General features: G+C 37.1%; 3 protein-coding genes across 4 annotated transcripts; 2 read left to right on the top strand and 1 right to left on the bottom strand.

Annotated features, from left to right (window-relative positions):
• Window positions 1-1648: 1648 nt before the first annotated feature.
• LOC140879199 (uncharacterized) lies at window positions 1649-2515 on the top strand. The gene has a single exon (XM_073282872.1). The coding sequence runs from the start codon at window positions 1649-1651 to the stop codon at window positions 2513-2515; it is 867 nt and encodes a 288-aa protein (XP_073138973.1).
• Window positions 2516-10224: 7709 nt separating this feature from the next.
• LOC140879198 (uncharacterized) lies at window positions 10225-11926 on the top strand. The gene is made up of 4 exons (XM_073282869.1): window positions 10225-10423; window positions 10784-11109; window positions 11226-11454; window positions 11757-11926. The coding sequence occupies exons 1-4, from the start codon at window positions 10225-10227 to the stop codon at window positions 11924-11926; spliced, it is 924 nt and encodes a 307-aa protein (XP_073138970.1).
• Window positions 11927-18685: 6759 nt separating this feature from the next.
• LOC140885348 (polycomb group protein FIE1-like) lies at window positions 18686-20544 on the bottom strand. Of its 2 annotated transcripts, XM_073292311.1 has the most exons (7): window positions 20412-20544; window positions 20151-20243; window positions 19980-20054; window positions 19328-19429; window positions 19124-19179; window positions 18983-19025; window positions 18686-18893 (listed from the first exon to the last, which is right to left on the bottom strand). In XM_073292311.1, exons 1-7 carry the CDS (start codon window positions 20424-20426, stop codon window positions 18828-18830), a joined length of 450 nt encoding a protein of 149 aa, XP_073148412.1. In that variant the 5' UTR covers window positions 20427-20544; the 3' UTR covers window positions 18686-18827. The 2 variants fall into 2 exon arrangements, with proteins under 2 accessions (XP_073148412.1, XP_073148413.1); XM_073292312.1 differs by lacking the exon at window positions 19328-19429.
• Between the last annotated feature and the right edge of the window lie 3469 nt (window positions 20545-24013).

Genomic DNA, 24013 nt, shown 5'->3' with positions numbered 1-24013 from the left:
CTTAACCTCGACAGGTAGAATAACTCGAGAACGTGGTGGTTTTCGAGTTTATTAAATCACATACATGCATGATTAGGTGTTTTACTTACTCTTAAATGATCTATATGAATTACTTGACTTAGTTGATATATGAGTTGTTTGATTTAAATATGATTACTTGTTGAGATTGATGGTTGATAATTTATTTGAGTTGTTGAGTTGTGGTAGATTGGTGATAGAGTAGGGAGTAAACCTCTTGAGCCACAATTCTTTCGAAACCTTGAAAACAGAATCGAAAAGAAAATATTGGACGTGGTGAACTTATATATGAGAGGCTAGAGATCTGACTTGATTTCTTTTTTCCACGGTTCTCAGTATAGTGTTCACAGTCCAGGGGAATACGAGATTGTTACCACCTCTAGCGGGAGCGTAGGTGGGAGGCTTGATTTTGGGCCTTATTATATTCCCGGGATCCCAACGAGATGATTTTTGAAAATATCTATTCTGTGAGACTTGAATCCTTTAAACCTCGACTTGTCTTTGAGTTTTTATGTTATTGAATGAATTTTCTTTGAAAGATATTTGACAGGTAAGGGTATAAGAAAATGATGATTGTGATAGTAGATTACTTGTTTGAGTTATATCTACTTGATTTATATAGATGTCTTTCAAATTGAGATTTATTCTCACTGGAGTTATCCGGCTATTGTTTTGCTTATATGTGTGCATTGCATCAGGTTGAAGGGTAAGCGAGTTAGACTTGACATGGAAGTGAGAGATTGAGAGATTAGAGTGGAGACTCGGGTGATAGAAGAAGTCTATGTTCTTTTGTAATGTCAAGAATGTTAGATTAGAATCCAATGTTGATATGTTAAATTCATTAGTTTAGTTTATCCTTTCATGTTTGATGTTTGTATTAAAGGCTTGAGATAAGACTTTAATCTAGATGTTGATGTTGTTGCTACAATTGAAATTTAGTTGAGTCACTTTTGTAGATTCTACATGTAAACTTGAGTTGGTTTATATGAAAAAATGAAACTTATCTTGTTGTAGCATCATGCTCTCTTGATTATGAAGATGATTGTATTAATTATGCCATTAGCTTTGATATTATCATAGAGGAGTTAGCATGAACTTGTTCTAATTCTTTTGGATATGATTATGTAGCATTGGCATAACTTGTTAGTTGATCTTATGGCTTGGAAGGCATGGACAGCACAAACCAAAGGCTGTATTTATTTTTTGTTATGCAGACCCGCGCAGGGACGAGCCCTTGGCTCGCGCGCGCGTGAGCCAGCCTGTGGGGCTGCTGGCCCGTTGGCCTGCGCTCGCGCGCGCGCAAGGTAACCTTTTAAAAAAAAATAAAAAATTTAGGCCTTTGGATGCTTGCTTGATTTCTTGATATTAATTCATGTTTTTGGATTAAATGTTCTTATTTGATCTTGGATTAACCGTTATGATTTGAGAGATTAGTGCCCGAGTCCTCACAAAAACTAGTTGAGGGCAGCATACGAGAACAATTCAGCCGAATAAGAGATTATTGCTCTGAATTGAAGATGACTGACGAAGGTGCTTCTGTAGTTCTAAAATTGACAGAATATGATGATGGACCAAGATTTCAAAGACTTTATGTTTGTTTCTCGGCATGCAAAGATGGTTTCAAGGATGCATGTACGCCCGTGATTGGTGTGGATGGTTGTTTTTTGAAAACAAAGACAGGGGGCAGTTATTAGCGGCAGTTGGCCTAGATCATAACAATAATATTTTTCCTATTGCTTATGCCTTGATTGAAGGAGAGACTAAGGACAATTGGGTGTGGTTTCTTCGGTTGTTAGATAATGATATCGGCTTTGAAAATCAGCATGGTTGGACATTTATGTCTGACAAACAAAAAGGGTTGATTCCTGCCTTCGAGAGTTTGTATCCCGATGCTGAAAACAGATTTTGTGTTAGGCATCTCTTGAGCAACATGAAAGCTACTAGTTTTAGAGGTGTGGCGATCAAAAATTCTCTTTGGGCTGCAGCAAGAGCGACAAGAGTTGAAGAGTTCAAAATACGCATGGAAGATTTGAAAAAGATCGATGAAAATGCATATGCATGGTTGGCCAAAAAACCTGAACATCACTGGTGCAAGGCATTCTTTAGCACCATTCCCAAATGTGACATACTTTTGAACAATATGTGTGAATGTTTCAACAGTATGATTTTAGAGGCTAGGGAGAAGGCAATAATTCCAATGTTCGAATCGATTAGAAATATGTTGATGGTCAGATTTCAGTTGAATAGGTCAAAGGCAAAGAAGTGGGATGGTGCAATATGCCCAAAGATTAAAGCAGTGATGGAAAAGAATTGCAAGGATACGGCTACATTTAGACCGATGATGGCTGATGAGATGCATTTTCAGATCTTGGGTTCACGCAATCAGCATTCTGTTGACCTAAGTGAAATGAGTTGCAGCTGTAGAAGATGGGAAATGAATGGGATTCCATGCCCACATGCTATATGTGCTATGTGGTGCAAAAGAGAAAATCCATAGGCTTATGTGCATCGTTATTATAGCATTGAAGAGTACAAACGATGTTATGAAAGGTCAATCATACCAGTAAATGGACCAGAGTTGTGGCCTTCGTCTGCCTTAATCCCCCCTTACCACCAGTTTATAAGGAAAGAGTTGGTAGGCCAGCGAAGTTGCGAAGACGGGAACCTGATGAAGTACCAGCTTCAAACCAAACAAAGCTAAAAGAGATAAGAAGAAAAAACAAATGCAAGCGGTGTGGTGGATTTGGCCATAACCAGAGAAATTGTACCAGACCTAGATCGCCACAAAGTAAATTTGTGGAATAGGAACAATCAATCCCACAAGAATGCAATGAAATGGAGCAACACGAGAATGAAACAACATTGGAAGAATACAATGAAATGGATATTGGTGAGATGCAGTCAGCTCCACAAGGATGCAATGAAATGGAGAGCTGGGATGAATCTTTAGAAGGAGATGGTGATGAATGATTCGTATCTGATAAGGCAGCAATGCGTGATGAACTGGAGTCGAAGAAACAAAAGAAATTATAGTTTTTTATGTTGATGTGTTTTTGAATTTTTATTTTTATATGACACTAATATTTTATTTCCTTTCTGTTTTTACTTTATGGATCGATGATAACAGGTTATACGACAACAAGCAAATGAGATCAATATTTATGGTAATTCGAAGGCCGTATTTTCAATCAATGTAAGTGTTTTATATATTGAATTTTATGAAAAAATTGGAAATGCATTTGCGTATTTATCCTTACGCAATCAACAAGGAGCATTCTTGCTGTTTTGGAAAAACTCCAATTTGTATTTATTTGCTAGTTTTGTTTGCGGACAGTAGGCTATGGTTTTTCAAGTAACCAAATGGGTGTATTGACCACAAATTTATGTACAAGTAACCAAATGGCAGTATGCACATGATATTTTGTTGTTTTTTTTGGCTAGAAATTCTTCGGTTTTATGTATATCTTCATTGGTTATATTTCATTTTTTTAAAAAACAATTTATGTGCCAGGTGAATTCAGTGGTGAAGAATGATTTCATTGTGAAAAATGGAAAGAATTTCGTGACATTATCTCATTTAAGAGCTTCATTGAATGATAAAAAGAAGACACCACCAACAGAGTCAAGCGGATCTCGATTAGATCACCCTGTTACGAAGGAGAAAACAAGAGCATCAATCCAGTGAATGTGATGACATCGTTCCAAGATTATTGATGGATTACGAAGAGGGTCTTTAGCTTGGGACTAGTATTTTTTGTCAAAATTTTATTTAGATTTACATCGTTTGTGAAGATGTTTGCATAAGTTAATGTATGAACTTGATACTAGTACTTTTTTGTGAAACTTGGATTTCAGTTTCCCAGAAGACAGTTTCATCTCCAATTGTTTTGGTTGCGATTTTGCGATTTCTTTGTTTTGGTAATTGTTATTGAAGTCACATCCTCATTTATATGTATTTCAGAAAAAACATTCGCACACAACATATTTTTTTCGTTGGAGCAGAAAAATATGTCACAATGATAACCATATTCATCAAGCATAATACATAAATGTCTGCCTTTGACAAGTTGCAGACGAACAACAACTGGAAAGACAAGAATGAGATGTGAATCACCAAGCTTATCGATACCAATTGTTGGATCTCGGATCTCTATCGTGCCCAAGACGCAGTGGAAGTTTAAAATTTTATTTTGACATCCAAAATATTCTTGGACACTCGTATTGTTTAAAAATAACATTCATAGGGAGTATATGAAATTTATACCTATAATCTTAAAAGATTGACGATGACTCCAACTATTTCGAAACAATTTCAAAAATAGCTTTTGTTGTAAATTCCTATGAACGATCAACTGGATTATCTCCTTTCTTTAATATCCAAATCAGTTCCACGACCGGATTTTCTGTTCCTCTTCTAAATTGCACTTAAAAGAAGAAGAAATTTAACGAAGAGAAAAACGAAGAAGATGAATGGAGAAGAGAGCTTGCAGAGAGCTTCGAACAGAAACAATTCGAGCATCCAATTGTTCTGATTCAACCCCCAATCAATTGAAATATTGATTGGGGTGAGTAAATGAGTTGTCGGGAGACAACTCATTTTGATTGGGGTGAGTAAATGAGGTCGGGAGACAACTCATTTACTCCTCAATTTTTTTTAATAATAATAATATAATATATATCATATATATATATTATTATAAACATAAGGTCCCATATCCATAAATATATATTATATATATCCATATATATATATATATCGTGTATATATATATCTATATATTTGCATTTATATATATTGTATGAACCCTAAAAATCCAAGTCCAACTTGGAAAAATTAATTAAATTCTTTTAATTAATTTTGATCTCAAAATTTCTATAAGCTATTATAAACAATTTATAAGCTTATCTATCAATCCAGTCAACTTTGTTCATCATAAATTCAACTCTTTGAATTTATTATCTCAACGGAAACAGGAAAACCAGTACTTGTTTAACCCTTAATGGTTCAGGGATACAGCTAGCTGTGGGTTCACAACTCTTTGTGATTCAAAAAATATTCCTTTATATGAGCTTACCATAATTAGCCTCATTCTATGCATCAACTCTTTGATCATTAGAATGTCAGAACTCATTTCTGATTTGACCCATCGAATCATGGTAAGAGCGTTAAGTAGCACCGTTCCATGATTCCCTAGGTATCTCTGTTAGTGCTTGCAAGAACCATTCGATTATGGTTAACGTACAGTACAGTCCCTTCATCTCATATATCCCGATCGAAACTGCAACCATTGGTACATCGAGTGTTGCATGTGAATTTTGATAAAAATGTGATGTCTTTGAGAATACATAGTGGTATCGCATGTGTAACTTGGTAAACACTTTACTCCACTACACATCTTATACTCTGGCTAGAGATTCCATGCACTATTATCTCATTTTATCACATAGGATATCCACACCCGTAGGTGAGCAGTGAATCCCCGACTACAATGCACTGGCTCCTACATGTGTCGCAACTGTATCCAACCTCGCCACCTGATGACCCTCATGGAGTCGGTAAACGAGTCAAAGTAAAGTCCTAGCATGTAGAGCCTCAATGTTGTCCCAGGTCGTAAGGACTAATGGTGTACAACCATAACCACGAACTTATCCACTCGATGAATGATAACCACTTGGGAAGTCCGAGGGAGGGTAGTTCAGTGAACTCATCTATGAGCACCAATCTGTATGATTGAACATCTCTTTGTCCATTCCAATGAAACGTGGTATACATCATCACAGATTCTAGTCTCGAGCTCGAGCGATGCTTATCCTTATTTTGGACGGCTCAATCGACTAGGAACTTGATTTAGAATATACAGTAATTAATAATATGTGTTTCATGATTGCCATCACATGTACAACCTCATATCTTACTATAGTATATTCAAGGTCTTTATCTATGCAGCTTGCATGAGTATACAGATAAAGAAAATGCCAAATAAAAGATTAATTTTATTAAAATAAAGATTGTTATTACAATTGAGTCAATAAATCTTTGGCCAACATTTGGCTTGCAGGGCATCTACTCTAACACCAATAACAACATATTTTCTTAAACTTTATAAAATCATCTCAATACAAATTGAAAATTTCAAAGTATCAAGTCAACACATAAACACATGCTCGAGCAACTACATATAATTTAAAATTCCCAAACACCAAGTCAATAAATAACCACATATGCTCGAGCAACTACCAAGTACCTTGTCAAAACATAACCATACAACTACTTCAACCATCATAAACACATAAACTAGAAGGATTCCGAAATCTGCCGCATCTTTTCAGTTATCTCCGAAATTCGAGAAGCATGCCTACGATTCTCCTGTTCTAATTCCATTCGAGCAATTTGTAGCTGAGAAACTTTTTCATCATGTCTTGAAGTTGAACTTGCATATTTCTTCTCATAATTGGTACCACAGGCAGAGGAAGAGGCTTCGTCATGTCTCAAATTTGAACTAGAATATTTCTTCTTATTATCGGTACTAGAGGAAGAGACGGCGGCGGCGGCGGTAGCGGTAGCAGTAGCAGATGCGGCAGCGGTATCAGTAGCGGCTGCGGCAACCTGTCTTTTCAAAAATGCGTCATATGCTTCCACAGCTTCTCTTCTACTATAGTATGATATGTGAGCATTGTCTTCAAATTTAATAACTTGTGCGTATGCTTCATCCCAACACTCGTAGATGCCACCAACAAAAACAACATATGTTTTTCTCTTAATATCCAATAAATAAAAAACCAAAATTTCAGATTAGATAATTACCTTTGTGTGATTCGACGTTGGGAGCTAGCTTCAAATTTGTGTTTTGTGTTCTAGGGTTTTGATTGGGAAAAAACGCGAGGAACAAAAATTTGGATAAATGAGAAGGAAATATGCTAAAATGTGATTTATGGATGTGGGCTTTTATCACCGTGAAAATTTAACGTCCAGTTCACGGGAGGAACCAAATGCGGAAAACTAATGAAACACGAAGGACCATTTAAGCGGCCCAATAAGTCGAGGGACTATTTTTGGATAAGTCACAAACAAAAGGGACGAAAATGAGCATTATCCCATGAATTTGAAATACAAATTCAATTCCAATTCCAATTTCAATTCAAATTTGAAATCTCATTTTTTTTATAAATCCAAACACACCGTGAGGCAAAATCATTGGACTTATGTGGCGGTGCATTCACTCACCTAATACATGCACATTCTATATCTTTAAGCATTTTGAGCATGTAAATTAATTATTACCGGGTGACTAGAAAATTTGAGCATGCCGTCTGATGGGATGAAAGCCCAATTTGTTAATTAATAAAATAATCCCAAATTTATGACCCCAAGACACAAGAGCCCAAGCCCGCGAAACACTCCTAAAACATCTATAAATATATGTGTCTCTCTTATATCCAAGGTGCATTCTCATTTTTCTCTTGAACTTGAGCTTTCTTATTTTGGGAGATTATCATTGTGCTCTTTGCTGACTTGAGCGTCGGAGTGCCTACGCCGAGAAATCACCCGGCGCCTCTAACGTTTGTTTGTGATGCAGGTGACGATCCACGAAGTTTCAGCTTACGCTGAAAGGTCCACCTTACACTATGTGTTTACCTTACGCTGCAAGGTTCACCTTACACTACGTGTTCACCTTACGCTACAAGGTTCACCTTACGCTACGCATTACCTTATGTTGCAAGGTTTATCTTACGCTACGTAAGTACCCTACGTTGCAAGGTTCAGTCTACAAACCTTACGTATCAGTACTTGTATTTTTTGGCTACATTAGCTTGGCGCCGTCTGTTGGAAAACTGTTTACCTCGTCACTGAGAATGGATAATCAGCCTCACACCTCTCAAGATACTAAAAATGATGGACTACCACATCAACCGACAATGCAGATTTAACAAGCAAAATTGAGAACCATGTTAGAGGAGACCGTCGCCCGCGCTGCAAGTAAAGCGTTGGCAAGATTCTGTAGTCCCAACAAAATGACAAGGCCTAGAAGATAGCCGAAAAAAATGTTTTATCCACCGCTAACCCAAAATAGGATGTACAAAAGTAAACAACAAATGAAGCAAAAACTCCACCACATAATTCCAAGAAGAAGACAACTCAAAGAGAGGATGAGGCCCGAAGTCAAGCTCAGAGCACCGCAATGAATGAAGAAGAAAAATCTTTTGCAGTTTTACCTGCCAGATGCAGCCCATTCTGTAGTGACCCTTACCTGGATCACCTACTAAGCAGAACTTAGGCATGCAATTAACTTAATTAAACAAAAATCAGAATTAAACTGAGGAAACCAAAAACATTATACAATCCCAAGGAAAGGAATCTGTAAATATCCGAATAATTTATACAACCAAATCGAAAGCTGTATCAACCCAATAACAACAATAAAAGAAAACTAAACGAAGCTCCAGCTGATTGACTACTGCCTAGCCCCTCTTGGATCCACCTGCCTCGTCCAGTCGCAAACCTGTCCCAAGGAATAGGGTATCCAGAAACACAGAGTACGAGACGTGAGCATAAAATTCTCAGCATGAGAGTATGAGTATACATGCATGTAAGTGAACTCCCTAAAACTCGAGGTCAAGGATCAGATAACAAAGACAGACCGGGCCCTGGTATGTAGCACGCTGTGCCATCGCTTCAGAAGGTGGCTTACATACCGAAAATACCAGTGGATACGCGGGACCCAAATCGATGGAAGTCCATCCACTAACAGGATAGGGTAAACCCTACTAACAGACATCTCAATAGAGATAGCTCAAGATGTAAATGTATGCAGCATAAAATCATGGCATATAAATCATGCAGTCACATAATACATGCATACTCAGTCAGGATATCTCGAACAGTAATTTCGTACCTCAAATACTAGGCGCGCTCTACCAGCTCTAGGTCTACGCCTATAATCCGCAATACACTGCCAAATGATACTAATATCATTAAAGTGCTCTAAAAGCCTTAACTAGGCTATTGCATACTCCTAAATATTTTTAGGAAGCAAAAGCTATACCTTCGTCCGTCGTTAGCCCTTTGCTGTCGATTGCCTCAAAACTAGGCCATAGCTCCGCTACGACGCCTGGATCGCTATGCCACTTCCGGATTCCCAATGGGACGCCTATAATTCCCTAGATCTGAGTTAGAAGGCTAAGGAATCGAGAGAGAAGAGATGAAAGGTGTGCTCAAATGTGAGCCTCGACACCCCTATTTATAGACCACGAACGGAATGTCCGTTTCTCAACGTTATGTCCGTTTTGCCTGACGAACGTTGCGTCCGTTCACCATCGTTGCTTCCGATGGTGCCCATGTCACATCAAGTACGTAAGAAGTGACGCATTTTTGATGGCACGAACGTTGCATCCGTTCCTAGAACATTTCTTCCGTTCTGCCTGACCCTCCGGACCATTTATGATCATTTTGGGTCTAATCCTGGGCTCCGTTAATCCATTAGAAGTCTTCTTAATCATGTTTATTGGATTAAATAACGGTTAATCACTAAAACTGGGTTCGGGCTACTACACATTCACTACAGCTATCCTAGCTGAATCATTGCCCAAGGGAATGAAAATCATCAATCTTCCAGAATATGAGGGAACAGGTTATCCACAAGATCACCTTGACAAATTTTATGTGAAAGAGGATTTATATGACATAAGCGATGCTGCTTACTGCAAGATATTCCAAACCACTCTATTAGGACGTGCACTTTCTTGGTTTAACAAACTACCTTCCGGAACCATTGAAAACTTGGAATAGTTAACCCATCATTTTCTCCGTCAATTTTCGATCAACAAAAAGTATCCGAAAACCGCAGCATATCTGTTTACAATCATTCAAAATAAAGGAGAAGGTTTACGAGACTATGTACACGGTTTACACAAGCCGTCCATGAAGTTCCTCATGTTAACCAAGACTTGCTAGCAGGAATAATTCAACAGAACCTCCGACATAGAAATTTCAAAGAGTCGATTGCAGGGAAGCCCTCAACCACTCTAGAAGAATTACTGGCAAGGGCAGAAAAATACATCCACATAGAAGAGTCTATCGAGCCACGATACCCGGGGAAGAGAAAAAAGGGAGGAAGAGAAACCGAAAAATAAGAGGAAAGATGATAGGAGAACGCCTCAAACCCCCAACTCCAGTTCACCCCCCTAAATGCACGTCTGATAGACGTAATGATTTTGGCTGAACAACAGGGGTTATTGCAGCCCCCACGCCCGATGAACGAGAACCCTAAACGACAACGATCGGAGAAGTATTGTAGTTTCTACAAGGATAAAGGGCACACCACTGAAGAATGTTTCAACCTCCGTGCTGAGATAGAAAGGGCCATCAAGAGAGGATACTTGGCCGATTATGTGGATAAGTCTCGCAGTCAACAATGAGATAACAAGAACCATGACAACAACCGTCAGCGCGAACAACATAAAGAGCGAGGGGATACAAGTAAAAAAACCCGACCAGAGAGAAGTGAATATGCCCATAGTAGGCACAATATCTGTCATACCCGGAGGGCCTGCTTACGGTGATAAAAATCATGCTTGGAAAAATTTGGCATGTGCAATTTGAGGAGATCATCCATATTCACGCCCAGTCTTCACCCAAACAGTACATGAGATTTCAAGACCAAGTGAAGAGGTGTCATTTGGAAATTCAAACTTGGAAACCTCTCGAGATGAGCACAACGATGCCCTAATAATTTCTACCACAATTTTTAACTTTTGGGTGAAAAAGATACTAGTGGACTACGGAAGTTGAGCAGAGATCATTCCTACGGGGAATTCCAGAAAATGGGAATAAGCAACACACAACTAATGCAAGTGAAAACTCCTCTCGCCAGTTTTGAGGGAGAGAAGGTTGAAGCAGCAGAAGAACTCACACTACCACTTTATCTAGGATTATATCCTCAACGAGCCACCAAAATGGTGAAATTCTCAGTTTTTAAGGCTCCTTCGCCTTACAATGTCATACTTGAACGTCCAATTCTGAATCTGTTTCAAGCAATAGCATCTACGTATCACATGAAATTGAAATTTCAAATTTTTGACGGAATCGATGAGGTGATCGGAGATAGTCGGCTTGCGATAATGCCATGCATCTATCCTAAGGAACTCTACGGGAAGTCGTATATAGTCAGGTCCTTATGACAACTCATTGAAAAGAAAAAAAGCAATAGCTTGACTATGATAAGGATGGAAAAAACATACAACTTGTCTTGGGAGAATCGGAAGAGAAAGAGAGAATGAAAGCCACAGAAACCCTCAAATACATAGAGATAGTGCAAGAACATCAAAAAAAAATCCTAAAGATCGGATCAAATTTTCCAGCCAAAGAGGAAAAGGCTTTGACAAACTTTTTGCAGCATAATGTCGATGTCTTTGATTGGGGTGATGAGGCTTTACCAGGTATACCTCCAGAATTAGCACTTCATCATATTTAATGCGGATCGGCGAATGAAACCAGTCGAGCAGAGGAAAAGATCTTTCGGTCTAGAAAAAAGAAAACATATTGTTGCAGAGGTTGAAAAGCTTTTAATAATGAAATATATCAGACTGGATTCGTACCCAGAATGGCTAGAAAATGTCGTATTGTTTCCAAAACCCGGAGGAAAGTGGCGTCTTTGCATATATTATACCGATTTAACAATGCTTTTCCAATAGATCTTTTTCGTTGCCTCGCATAGATATCTTGGTCCATTCAACTGCAGGCTGCAAGCTTCTTAGCTTCTTTGATGTGTACCAAGGGTACAATCAAATATACCTAGCCCACAATGATCAAGAAAAATCAAGTTTCATCACTGATCGTGGAATCTATTGCTATGATGTAATGCCCTTTGGACTCAAGAATGCCGAAGCTACATATCAGCGATGTGAATAAAATATTTGCAAACTTAATTGGATGAAACATGGAGGTATACATAGATGACATGCTAGTTAAGAGAATCCAAGCAAAAAAACACGTGGAGGACGTTTTTTAGTGTTTTGAAATATTGGGTAAATATCAGATAAAGTTGAGCCCCGAAAAGTGCTCTTTCGGCGTGTGAGGTGAAATTTTTTTTGGTTACATGGTTTCACAAAGAGGAATAGAGACGAATATAGAAAAGATTAAAGTTGTTCTAGGCATGCAACCCCCACGAAGGGCTAAAGGAATACAAGAGTTGAATGAAAGAATAACAACCTTAAACTGCTTCATTTCTCGTTCTGCAAACAAAGGTTTGCCATTCTTCAAAATATTACGACACTTAAAGAGATTCCAATGGACCGAAACATGTCAACAAGCATTTGAATATTTGAAGAGATATCTATCAACACTATCACTCCTAACCAATTCTCGCGAAGGAGATATTTTGCTACTTTATTTAGCAATATCATCTGAAGCAGTTAGTGTTGTACTGGTAGTTGAGGAAGGAAGAAAGAACAAACCCGTGTATTACACAAGCCAAACATTGCAGGGAGCAAAACTTTGTCACACCAACCTATAAAATCTAGCATTAGATTTAGTGACTACAGCAAGAAAGTTACGTCCATACTTCCAATCTCATTAAATGGTGGTACTGACCAATCTTTCACTCAAGCAAGTGCTCGCCGGACCGGAGGCGTCTGGTAGAATGGTAGAATGGGTCGTCGAATGAGTGAGTATAGAATTGAGTTCCAGCGTCACCCGGCTATTAAAGTGAAAGTTCTTGCAAACTTTCCCGTTGAAATGATAACTGCTGACGCAGAATCCTCAGCCTCAACTTGGACACTATATGTAAATAGATCCTCCATATAGCATGGAAGTGGAGCCGGAATTGAGCTAAAAAGCCCTCAGCAAGACAAGTTTCAATATGCTGTCAGATTTCAATTCCCTGTATCAAACAATAAAGCTGAATACGAAGCGCTCATCATTGGCATCAAGTTGGCTCTCTCGATAGGAGCAACAACGTTGATAGTTCACAGTGATTCCCAGCTAATAGTGAATCAAGTCCATGGCACTTATGAAACCAAAAAAGAAAAGTTGCGCACATACTTGACTCGAGTTAACGAGTTCCTTTCCCGGATAGAGAACTACGAGATAAAACAAGTATCCAAGAATGAAAATGAAGAGGCTGATTGTTTAGCAAAACTAACAAGCTCCTTAGCCAACATCGTTAGTCGAAAGATAACATTCCTGATGCTCAGTAAGGAAGAAACCGAGAAGTTGGTTTTAATGTTTTTGCCATAGAAGAACATAAATATAGCTGGAAAGATGAAATTGTTAACTACCTGACACGTGAAAACCTCCCTTTAGACCCTACCACTGTACGAAAGCTAAAAGTATGAGCCGCTAGATTAGCCATCATAGATGGAGAATTATACAAGCGAGGTTACTCTCAGCCATTCCTGAAATGTCTCACTCCAAGTAAACCAGATTGCGTTCTCCATGATATTCACAAAGGAATATGTAGAAATTATTTAGGGGGAAAATCACTTGCTGCTAAAGTATTACGTCATGGATACTTTTGGCCCACCATAAAGAAAGATGCTTTGGAACTCGTCCAACGTTGTAGGCCATGCCAAGAACACGCCAATCTTCAACCCTAGACCGCAAAATTGCTACAACCATTGGATAGCCCACTACCTTTTGTCCAGTGGGGAATGGACCTTGTAGGCCCTTTTTCTCTTGCTATATGGCAAAGAAAATTCTTTATTGTTGCAGTAGATAATTTAACCAAATGGGTCGAGGCGGAGCCAATGGCAAAAATCACCGAAAAAGATGTCATCGATTTTCTTTGGAAAAACATAGTGTGCAGGTTTGGAATTCCCCGAGCCATGATCTCAGACAATGGAACCCAATTTTCCGGAGCAATTATAAAAGGATGGTGCAAGGGCCTGTCTATCCATCAGTTTTTCAAATTATTCGGCAACCCATAGGCTAACGTCCAAACAGAAGTTACTAACCGAACAATCTTGCAGCATCTTAAAACCCGCTTGGGTAATGCTAAAGAAAAGTGGGTAGAAGAGTTACCAAGCGTACTATAGGCTTACTGAACGACACCCCGTGCATCAACAGGAGAATCACCATTCAATCTAACTTACAAAGTTGAGGTTGTAGCTCCAGCAAAAATAGGAGAGACCTCTTGGCAGGTCAAACAATATGAATCGTCCCAAAATGATCAAGCACTTCGACACTCTTTGGATTTAATCGATGAACTGCGAGAAAAAGCATCAGTCCACGTAGAAAGTTATAAGGCTCGCATGCCTAAAGTTTACAATAATCGAGTCAAACTTCGATCTTTCCAAGTAGGAGATCTCGTTATGAGAAGAGCTGATGTTCTGCACCCGATCGGAAAATCTCGATCCAAATTGGAAAGGCCCATATAAAGTGATTGAAATCATCAAGATGGGCACTTATCGTCTCCAACATATCGATGGAAGAATACTCCACCGACAGTGGAATGTGGCGATTTTGAAAAGATTTTATTCTTAAGATCTGTTTTATGCAAGTCGCAACTTTGTCAACTCCTCACCTTACGTTGCGCAGTTTCATCAATACCATTTTCGATAAAGTTGACAGTTCTATTATCAAACACACCTTGGTTTACTATGCGCCATACAATTTCTCTCGTTCTCCATTCTTAACGAAAACGTCACCGATGCAGGTAGTCGTTAAATGTTAATAAACCCAAAAACAACGACTCCGTAAGAGGTCAATGATGAACACGAGTCCCGAGATACCTCACCACCTATAAGGTGGGTTTAGGACTTTTCCTTAAGACAAAATCTTGAGAAATTGATCTCCTCTAAAGTACACACCAGTTAAGCATTACAAAGCGCAATATACATCAACAAATACGTGAAAGATAATAATCATGCGAACGTCAGTTTCACGAGTATGTCATCCAACACCTCACGTAGATACCCGACATCATGCCAAGTCAAAGACCTATTATGGCTACACTTTACTCGATTCAAGATCGTCATCTAATGAGGGACTCTTAAGATAAATTCTACTATTTTCCCACAAAATCTACTCTCAAACGTCTTCGTTACATGAATTCACCCAAGAGTGGAGGGCTTATGATGGGATGGAAGCCCAATTTGTTAATGAATAAAATAAGCCCAAATTTATGAGCCCAAGACACAAGGGCCCAAGCCCTCGAAGCACTCATAAAACATCTATAAATAGACGTGTCTCTCTTATATCCAAGTTACATTCTCATTTTTCTCTGGAACTTGAGCTTTCTTATTTTGGGAGATTATCATTGTGCTCTTTGCTGACTTGAGCGTCAGAGTGCCTACGTCGGGAAACCACCCGGCGCCTCTGACGTTTGTTTGTGATGCAGGTGACGATCCACAAAATTTCAGCTTACGCTGTAAGTTTCACCTTATGCTACGTGTTCACCTTATGCTGCAAGGTTCACCTTACGCTACGCATTTACCTTACGCTGCAAGGTTCTCCTTACGCTACGTAAGTACCCTACGTTACAAGGTTCAACCTACAGACCTTGCGTATCAGTACTTGTATTTTTTGGCTACATCACCGTCATTTTTAACTTTAGTTTCATAAACTAAGAACGAACAAAATATTTTAATTTACATGCCGTAATTTTTAACTTTAGTTTCATAATAAATATTTATATAAATAATATAATAATAATTATGCATATATACGTATATTATATTGGATTTCTTGACCACCACTCCACCTCCCCTATTGTCCAACCGATGATCGGAATGTGTCATCTATGGATGAGATAAAATGTTTGGTTCCTTCCTATATATAGAGACCCTTCATCTGCTCCATTTTATCAGTTTCATTTCAAAAATTTCGTGACCATTTCTGGTCTAGAGTAGAAAGATTAAGGGGTGTGAGAAGTGTGTTCTAAAGGATTGAAAAAGAGGGAAAATACTTATACCTCAAATACCTTTCAAAAATTTCCAAAAAAATTACACAAATACTTAGGATGCTCAGAAAGTGATCGGTGAAGGGGGTGTCAAAAAAGGATCAATCAATTTTCCGTTAAAATTCATAAACTAGCGCTGTCCAGGAAGAAAAATAGTGTCCAAAAATCCATTTTCAGGTACTTTTTCACCCTCGTTTTTCATACATTTATTCGCAGTATATGACCCTAGTCCAAACATAAAAGTTTAATGTGTCATAGTTTACTTAAGTACCAATAGTTTCCCAAAAATGTTATCGGAATTAGTATTTTTTTCTTCAGTCGAGTAGAGTGTAAGTCACAGTAGGTTATTCCAATTCTGGAACATTTCGGCTAGGGATTTGAGGAAATTATGAAGAAAAAAGTTATAAAATGAAAAAAATGCATCTAATTTAAAAATATGGGCCGTACGTGGTAGCCGGAGACATTCCACGCGCCGGCTGAAGTGGCACGTGAATTACACACGTGCCGGCAGAAAGGGGAAATTTTCATTTTCGTGAGTTTTTCAGGATTATTCTAGGCTACTGTACAAGTTTCATAAATTGATGAATATTTTAATTTCTGTGAATTTTTAAAATCTAATACTATGATGGTTTTTATGGTTCTATAGACATTGTGATCCCATAAGCTTTTAGATGAGTGCATATGTAACTCCTATCATTAAAAAAATTGTTAAGGCAATGAAGTTTTATGACTTTTGCACTTGCATCTTTTTATTTATATACCCCTCTTTTCATAGGATAATAGTTTGTTTAAGTAAAAGAATATTAATTTTTAGCTAGATATTTTTAAAGATATATTTTTAGGTTTAAACATTTTTTTAAGGATTATTTATAATCTCCAAAAGATTTCGAAGGTATTTAGGAAATCAAACAAAGATTTATAAAGTTATGAGTTTATGCTACGTACTTTGGTAAATTTTAAGGAGAATTTTTTACTTTATACTAATGATAATTACCATGATCAATATGATTTGCTTAATTTCGGATTTCCACATCCAACTACAGTAAGTTACTAAGGTGAGAGATATTACCTTTTTGTACAGCCCTTTTTGGCATTTGGCCTAAGAATTATAATAAGATATTATCACAAAAAAAAATTATTCAACCTATTTTGTTGATTCTTTTCTGCATTACATGATTATTGTATTTCTCTGATACAAATAATGTCTTGGTTCATCATCGAACAAATTAATGTATGATTGAATGATTAAGATGATTAACAAATAAGGAGCTCTGGACTACGGACTTCGGTCTAGATATTGAGTCCAATGAAAAACGGGTTAAACCCAGGTATATGGTTCATCTGAAAAACGTGACTTCGGTCCATATATATTTTTTCACCTTGGCTCATCATCATCATCATCATCATCATCATCATCGGAACGGTTATTACTAAACCATTGAATTCTTTTACACATATATGAGCATTTCACTTCTAATGTTTATTACTGTTTCTAATGAATATATCATCCTATGAGTTATTATTTATTCTCACTAAGTCCTTACAGACCTAACAGCTATACTTTCTATCTATTGTAATTTTCAGAGCCAGGACTCACCAAAAACGAAAAGGAAGGAAATGTCAGTGAATGATTCATCAATTTTCGAATAAGTTCTGGTCTTGTGTTTATGTAGTCAATGTTATGTTCTTCAGAGTCTGTCGTGTAAAATAAAGTACTGTCTTTTCAGTTGGTTTGCCATACATGATGGAAATAATCCACATGTATTGGTCGAATAAATTTTTTTTTTTTTGTAATTTTGTGTTTTTTAAGTCGCTTTCGCATATATTATTAATTGAAGTTTCATTCGATCTGTTAGTACCTACAACACAAGAAGTAGAGACACTAACTCTAGGATGATTGTGCATCTTTGTGAGATACATGGATATTATGACCGAGAGCTGAGAAGCCTCACGAGGGAGGAATATTATACAACCGGCCAGATTGATCATATTATTGCTAAGGGTCGTGTATGATTGAGTATGTCATCTATGGGTTAGAACTAGGGGTCGTAGGCATCTCCAGCCTTCCTGATGTTGCAAGGCATATTATCATTCCAGTTGATCCACCAGTCCCTCCGACAATTATTCCGGTAGAGAGTTTCACCATTGATCTAACTTCCGAAGCAATGCCCAAGTCTAAGGCCCCGTATTGAATGGCACATATAAAACTGAAGGAATTGAAAACCAATTACAAGAGCTTATTGAAAGAAAATATATTCGACCAAGCTCTTCACCGTGGGGAGCCCCAGTTCTATTTGTAAATAATAAACGACACTTTAAGGTTTTGCATCGACTATTGAGAGCTAAATAAAGTCACTGTCGCTACAAGAAAAATGGTCAAAGACAACGCTTTTTCCGCATTGTTAATGTCCCCGAAAAAGCGTTGTCGTAGCCAGTGTTGTAAAAGACCACGCTCAAAGACAACGCGAAAAAAACGTTGTCGTTTCTGGAAAAGACAACGTTTTTTTAAGCGTTGTCATATCTAAAAATGACAATGCTTTTTTCTCGTTGTCTTTGTCACAAAAAAGCGTTGTCGTAGCCAGTATTGTGAAAGGTCGCGGTCAAAGACAACGCTTAAAAATCGTTGTCGTTTTGAGCAAAGACAACGCAGTGATATTTGAAAAAGACAATGCTTAGTAACGACAACTCTTTTTTCACCTACGACAACGTTTAAAAAGCGTTGTCTTTTCTCAAATAAAAAACAAAAAAAATTTAATTCACAAATTTTCAATATTATCACTCAATATTCAAAATTTTTGAAAATTAAATCTAATATACAATATTTCAATATTATAAATCATTCAAATATAACAAAAATCATTCAAATATAACAAATAATCGAATTCTTCATGTTCATCTCGGCCATGTCAAAGTTCATGTCTTATCACTGCAAATGGTAGTTGCTGATCCCATAGTTTCACAAGCTGAAATCCTACGCACCTGTAGATCAATTTGTATCAGCAATTTCTTGAAGAATACAATATCAACACTGAACAAAGCCTGACAGAAAACCATAATTAATGACATACCAAGGCCTTGTCAGCCACCATTTTCTTCATTGAGTACGCTAGACTGTAGGAAATTAAAGAGAAATCAAGCTCATGAATAACAAGATTGGAGATGGGAAAATGGTAGGTGGCTGATAACAGACAACTTAATGACACACTTACGTCAAGGTTACTGCCAATGGAAGCCCTCCAAGAACCGCAACAACAACAATCGTGACCTATACCAAACTTCAGTCAGTGGACAGAAATGGCACCAAATGAACTATTTATTCAGAAATTAAAACTCACAGCAGCAGTTATGATGTGTATAAATCTGTAAATATTAGAGTCTGTTGGGAATGTAAGAAGTACAGGTGAAGAAGGTACCTGCAACAAACTGCAAGTAATGAAAGCTGTGTTGAAGCAAGCATAGAAGACACGCCCTCCAATTAGTTTTTCATAGAAAATTATTCGAGCATCTCCTCTAATCTGCTCGAATCTCAAAATGAATCAGTTTTTGTGGTGTTCAAGTGCCAAAATAGTCAACCATTTTAAAAAATATCAGGAAATCTTACTTGTACTGGTTTCTCATAATCATAACCAAGACAACTCTTTTGGTAAATTATGGACCTTTCGGTACCGAAAATCATTTTCAGAATATGTTTCAATCAAAAAATAATAATAATAAAGTAGAATATGAACTAACTTAGCGTGGAAGGTATAGACTCAACAACAAAGAGATTCAAGAAGTTAGAATGTTGATTCGGATCAGTGGGAAATATAACTTACTCCAGCTACCTGACATTCAAGGGAAAAAAAGGAGAAAAGGGGCGAAAAGAAAAACTAAGTAAGGGCTCAATAGCTTGATCCTTGCACGACATGTATCAAAACTATGATAAAATATAAAATAAATTAAAATGAAATGAAATTCCTCTATTTTTAAATTTAAGGACTCAATAGCTTGATCCTTGCACGAAGACATTTTGAAATTTTAGCAAAAATTTCTCTACATCTTGGCAGAAATTTTAATTACTCTTACCTTCAATGACCAGATTTTAACATTGTTATCCATTCCACAGCTTGCAATACGATACATGTCCGAAGGGTGGAGGTCCTACAATATTCATAACAAATGAAAGGATAAATGCTCAGAGTAAGTTCTACCTGAAGGTCCTACACGAGGGAAGACAAAAGGTCGGATAGAACATACCACACTAAGAACTTCATTACGATGTCTCCCAGCACCAGAAAATATCAAAATACATATTTCAGTATGGATGTTCCATAGCCGAACTGATTCATCCTGTCCCATGTTTTATCATTAATCAACTTTCATGCAAGATATTGTATGATAATCTTAACTTATTTTAATAGAACAGAAGACAGATTAATTATCATAAACATATACAATATTTTTTCTGAAAGCCACGGACTGGCATATACAAGAACAAGTTTTTAGTAGTACACTTACTTTGCTTGCTGACATCACCAGTGATGGTTTCAGTGGCTGGGTCCTAATTTCATTTATTGAATCCCCGTGACCAACAAAACTCTGCAACAAATATAAGTAGAAAAAAACTAAAGCATTACATTTCTTTACATGCCTAATCAATCTTTACACAGAGAAAAAGAAAAATAAATGTAATATTCTTAAGCACAGTTCGGTTTCTTTCTTTGATCTTGAGAAACATGAGACTGCTATTTCACGGTGAACAAGAGCAAGAACAAGGGCTGCTAAGGTAAGATTTCAATTAAAACATACGTAAGCGTCCACAAAACATACTTTTTCTAATTTTCATTCATAAACTTATGCGATTTATCTTACCGATTCCAGGTTGAAAAAGGATTGCCAAAGAATGGGAAAGCTCAGAAACTTGCCTTACAACATTGGCTTGAAGCTGTAAGTGAATCAATTATCTCTTCTGTCTTTTAAAAACTTATATCAAAATGAAAAATATACTGATTTAACTGAATTGGTAATTGGTATCGAGCAGATTGATCCAAGGCACCGCTATGGGAACAATCTACATTTCTATTATGTGAAGTGGTTGAATTCTCAAAGTAAAGAGCCCTTCTTCTACTGGTAATTATCTTTTAAACTTCCATAAACTATTATTCAAGAGGCTAGCCTTCAATGTTATTGTATTTTCTAAACGATGTAAATTCTTTCAGGCTAGACATAGGAGAAGGTAAAGAGCTCAATCTCATGGAGAAGTGCCCTCGGTCAAAGCTTCAGCAACAGTGTATTAAGTATCTTGGTCCAGTGCATCCTTCATCTTCTTAAATTTTTTAATTTTGACAGAGCAGCCTATGTAGAATTTAAAAATTAGTAGAAATATAGCAAAAATACACGAAACACAGCACGAAATTTACATAAGTTGGTTCTCAACCAATATATCTATGATGCAATGCTCAGATACATAAAACTCTATTAATTTCTCTTCATTTAGAAGACAATGATCACCTTTAAGGGTCTTAAAAACATTTCGGAAGCAAAAGAAAAATATCTACACAACGAGAAGAGAAAAAAGGAAAACCCAATGAAATCACAAAAACCAAGCAGAAGTTCGTAAGTTTTGTAAAAACATAAAATGAAAAAAATAATCTGAAGGAAAGAGTCACATATATTCACTGTGAGAAGGAATAAATAAGCCATGTTTCTCTTAAACAAATTACCATGTTAACAAATGAACACACAGGAAGGATATTTTATGAGTTTGTAGTTCTCCTCTAGCAAGTTTATCTAGTTCCAGTTAGCAAAAGATTTAACAGAATGGGCTGACCTTTATTGATTTCACTGAGTTCTCGGGCCATAGCTTGGAGCTCCTATTTGTTCTTTTCCATGAATAAGACATGTCCTAGGGAATTGAGGATTAAACAATTCTTAATGTTATATTGTTGAACTGACCTTTTTAAAGTACAAATTTAAATTCCTTTGAAAATGAGGGAACCTGAAAGCATTGGTGTGTGGTAAAACTTCTGATTGATTCGCTGCTTCCCTGTCGTTATTGATCTCATACAAGTCATTAAATTCATTAGGAAGTTTAAGCCTTCTGTTCCGGATGGCTGCAACACACACCTTTTTTGGACAAACATAAAATAAATTAATCAACTTTAGTCCATGTAAGAATATAAAACAAAGATTAATTTTTCTTTTACTATGTTCACCTGTACTATTTCAGAGAGGGAAGTACTCCCATTTGTTACATGAATATGATACCGTGGAATCCTAGAAGCGAATACTACTCGCATGCAATCATCTAGCTTTCTCCTCCTTCGGAAGCTTTTGTAAACCTTCAGAAAATTTATAACAGCTTCATGTTTGGGGCGGCTGGGATTAGGATAACAACAAACACCCAACAATTATGCACAAGAAAATTAAAGAGGAAAAAAGGCTTTCCTAGTACGTACCCCTCAACCAATTATGAATTCTCCTCCTTGTGGGGCTCGTTTGCTTCTTCCATCCAGAATCAACACCTTGTCCACTGTGGGAACATATTCAACATATCCCGAGAAGCTGCCAACATAATTAGCCATTCCAATAACCTTGCCCTGAAATAAGAGAAATATTTTCACTATAACACAATAAAAGACAAAATAACTTCAGTTTTTTTCCACATATTCTTAATTCCAAATTTTCCAAAATAACTATAATGGAGGAGGGACAGTAAAACATTATGGTTCCAGAATTTACGAAAAACTAGAGATTATCAACCACGACAAACAATTAAATTTCATGACCGACAATAGATGAACTTAACATTCATCCACCTAAATAGAAAAGGAAAACAAGGAAAAATCATTCAATGTTCATTACTTGAATTGAAAATCAGTGAGGTGCATGACTTGGTACTTAAATGAAAACAAATAGAGAGACATCGAGTACACGTGTTTAATATCTCTTCCGCTTGATATTTTTCAGCTGCCTGAAAACGTAGTGGATGACTTCATGTTGGAACGTTGTTCCTGGATCTGTGTGATCCGGCACCCAAGGCAGCGGAAGTTTAAAATTTTTGATCTGAAACAATTCCAGATCTATAGATGCCAGATCCTTTGTGATTAAAACAATTGAGTAAAACAATAATAACAATTATAATTTTACCTCTTCAAGCTATGGCTTGATCTATGGACTCCAACATATTAAATATGCTCTTGTTGTAAATCCCAGGAACTGAAGTCTGGATCAACTCCTTAATCAGGTCCACGAATAGAAAACTAAACCCTCTGATAGATTGCACTAGAAAATCTATCAGATGTTTCTCGATGAGATTTACAGATTTGATCTGTCAATTCAGAATGTAATTTTCCAAAAATCACAGACTGAATTCTCTCACGAAAGGGAGAAGGGATTTTCGAATTCCTAGCTTGGAATAATGTGTTTTTTCGAAAATCCCATCATGTACTATATATAATTTCTGTACTGGACTAACTTATATGTCTAATGGGACACTAACACCTTAGAGCCCATTAGTCATAACTTAAGCCCAACAAGCCAAGCCTGTTATTATAGAAATTAATATAAAATTCATCATGACTCCGATTGATAAACTGATTTCACCAATGTGCACAGAAACCATTTCTTCACCTTTTAAAGTCAAGATAATTTTTCTGAATCCGAATTCAGTGATTTTCAAAAAATGTCCATCCCTATGTCATTTTAGGAAACCTTAATCCCTTTGATTTATTATGAGAAGTCCAACTTCTCTGTCTCTAAATTTAACTCTTTAAATTTAACTATCTCAACGGGGATTAGAAATCCATTACTTGTGTGATTCTCATTGGTTCAGGGATACAGCTAGCCATGGGTTCACAACTCCTTGTGACTCGGAACATCATTTCCGACTTACCCATCGAATCATGGTATGAGCGCCATGATTCCCTAGGTATCACTGATAGCGCCTGCAAGAACCAGTAAGTTTTGGTTAGCGTACAGTACGGTCCCTTCATCCAAATATCCCGATCGAATCAACAACCATTGGTATATCGAGAGTTGTTAGAGATTCGATAACTATGCAATATATCTGAGATCAAATAGTGACATCGCATATGCAACTAGGAAACCGCGTAACCTAA

Source organism: Henckelia pumila, chromosome 2, assembly GCF_033568475.1.
Source record: "Henckelia pumila isolate YLH828 chromosome 2, ASM3356847v2, whole genome shotgun sequence".
NCBI lineage: Eukaryota > Viridiplantae > Streptophyta > Magnoliopsida > Lamiales > Gesneriaceae > Henckelia > Henckelia pumila.
Note: the sequence above shows the minus strand (reverse complement) of the source record. Positions and strands in the feature narration are given on the sequence as shown.

Excerpts from the sequence above, each read along its gene's own strand:
- LOC140879199 (XM_073282872.1), top strand. The coding sequence starts at position 1,649 with ATGTACGCCCGTGATTGGTGTGGATGGTTGTTTTTTGAAAACAAAGAC.
- LOC140885348 (XM_073292311.1), bottom strand. Across the intron at positions 19,180-19,327 it reads TTACTTGCAGTTTGTTGCAG|GTCACGATTGTTGTTGTTGC; the intron begins GTACCTTCTTCA and ends AGTTTGGTATAG. Across the intron at positions 18,894-18,982 it reads TGGTGGCTGACAAGGCCTTG|GTGCGTAGGATTTCAGCTTG; the intron begins GTATGTCATTAA and ends ATTGATCTACAG.
- LOC140879198 (XM_073282869.1), top strand. The coding sequence starts at position 10,225 with ATGATTTTGGCTGAACAACAGGGGTTATTGCAGCCCCCACGCCCGATG. Across the intron at positions 10,424-10,783 it reads TTATGTGGATAAGTCTCGCA|ATACTAGTGGACTACGGAAG; the intron begins GTCAACAATGAG and ends TGGGTGAAAAAG. Across the intron at positions 11,110-11,225 it reads TTTTTGACGGAATCGATGAG|CTTGACTATGATAAGGATGG; the intron begins GTGATCGGAGAT and ends AAAAAGCAATAG.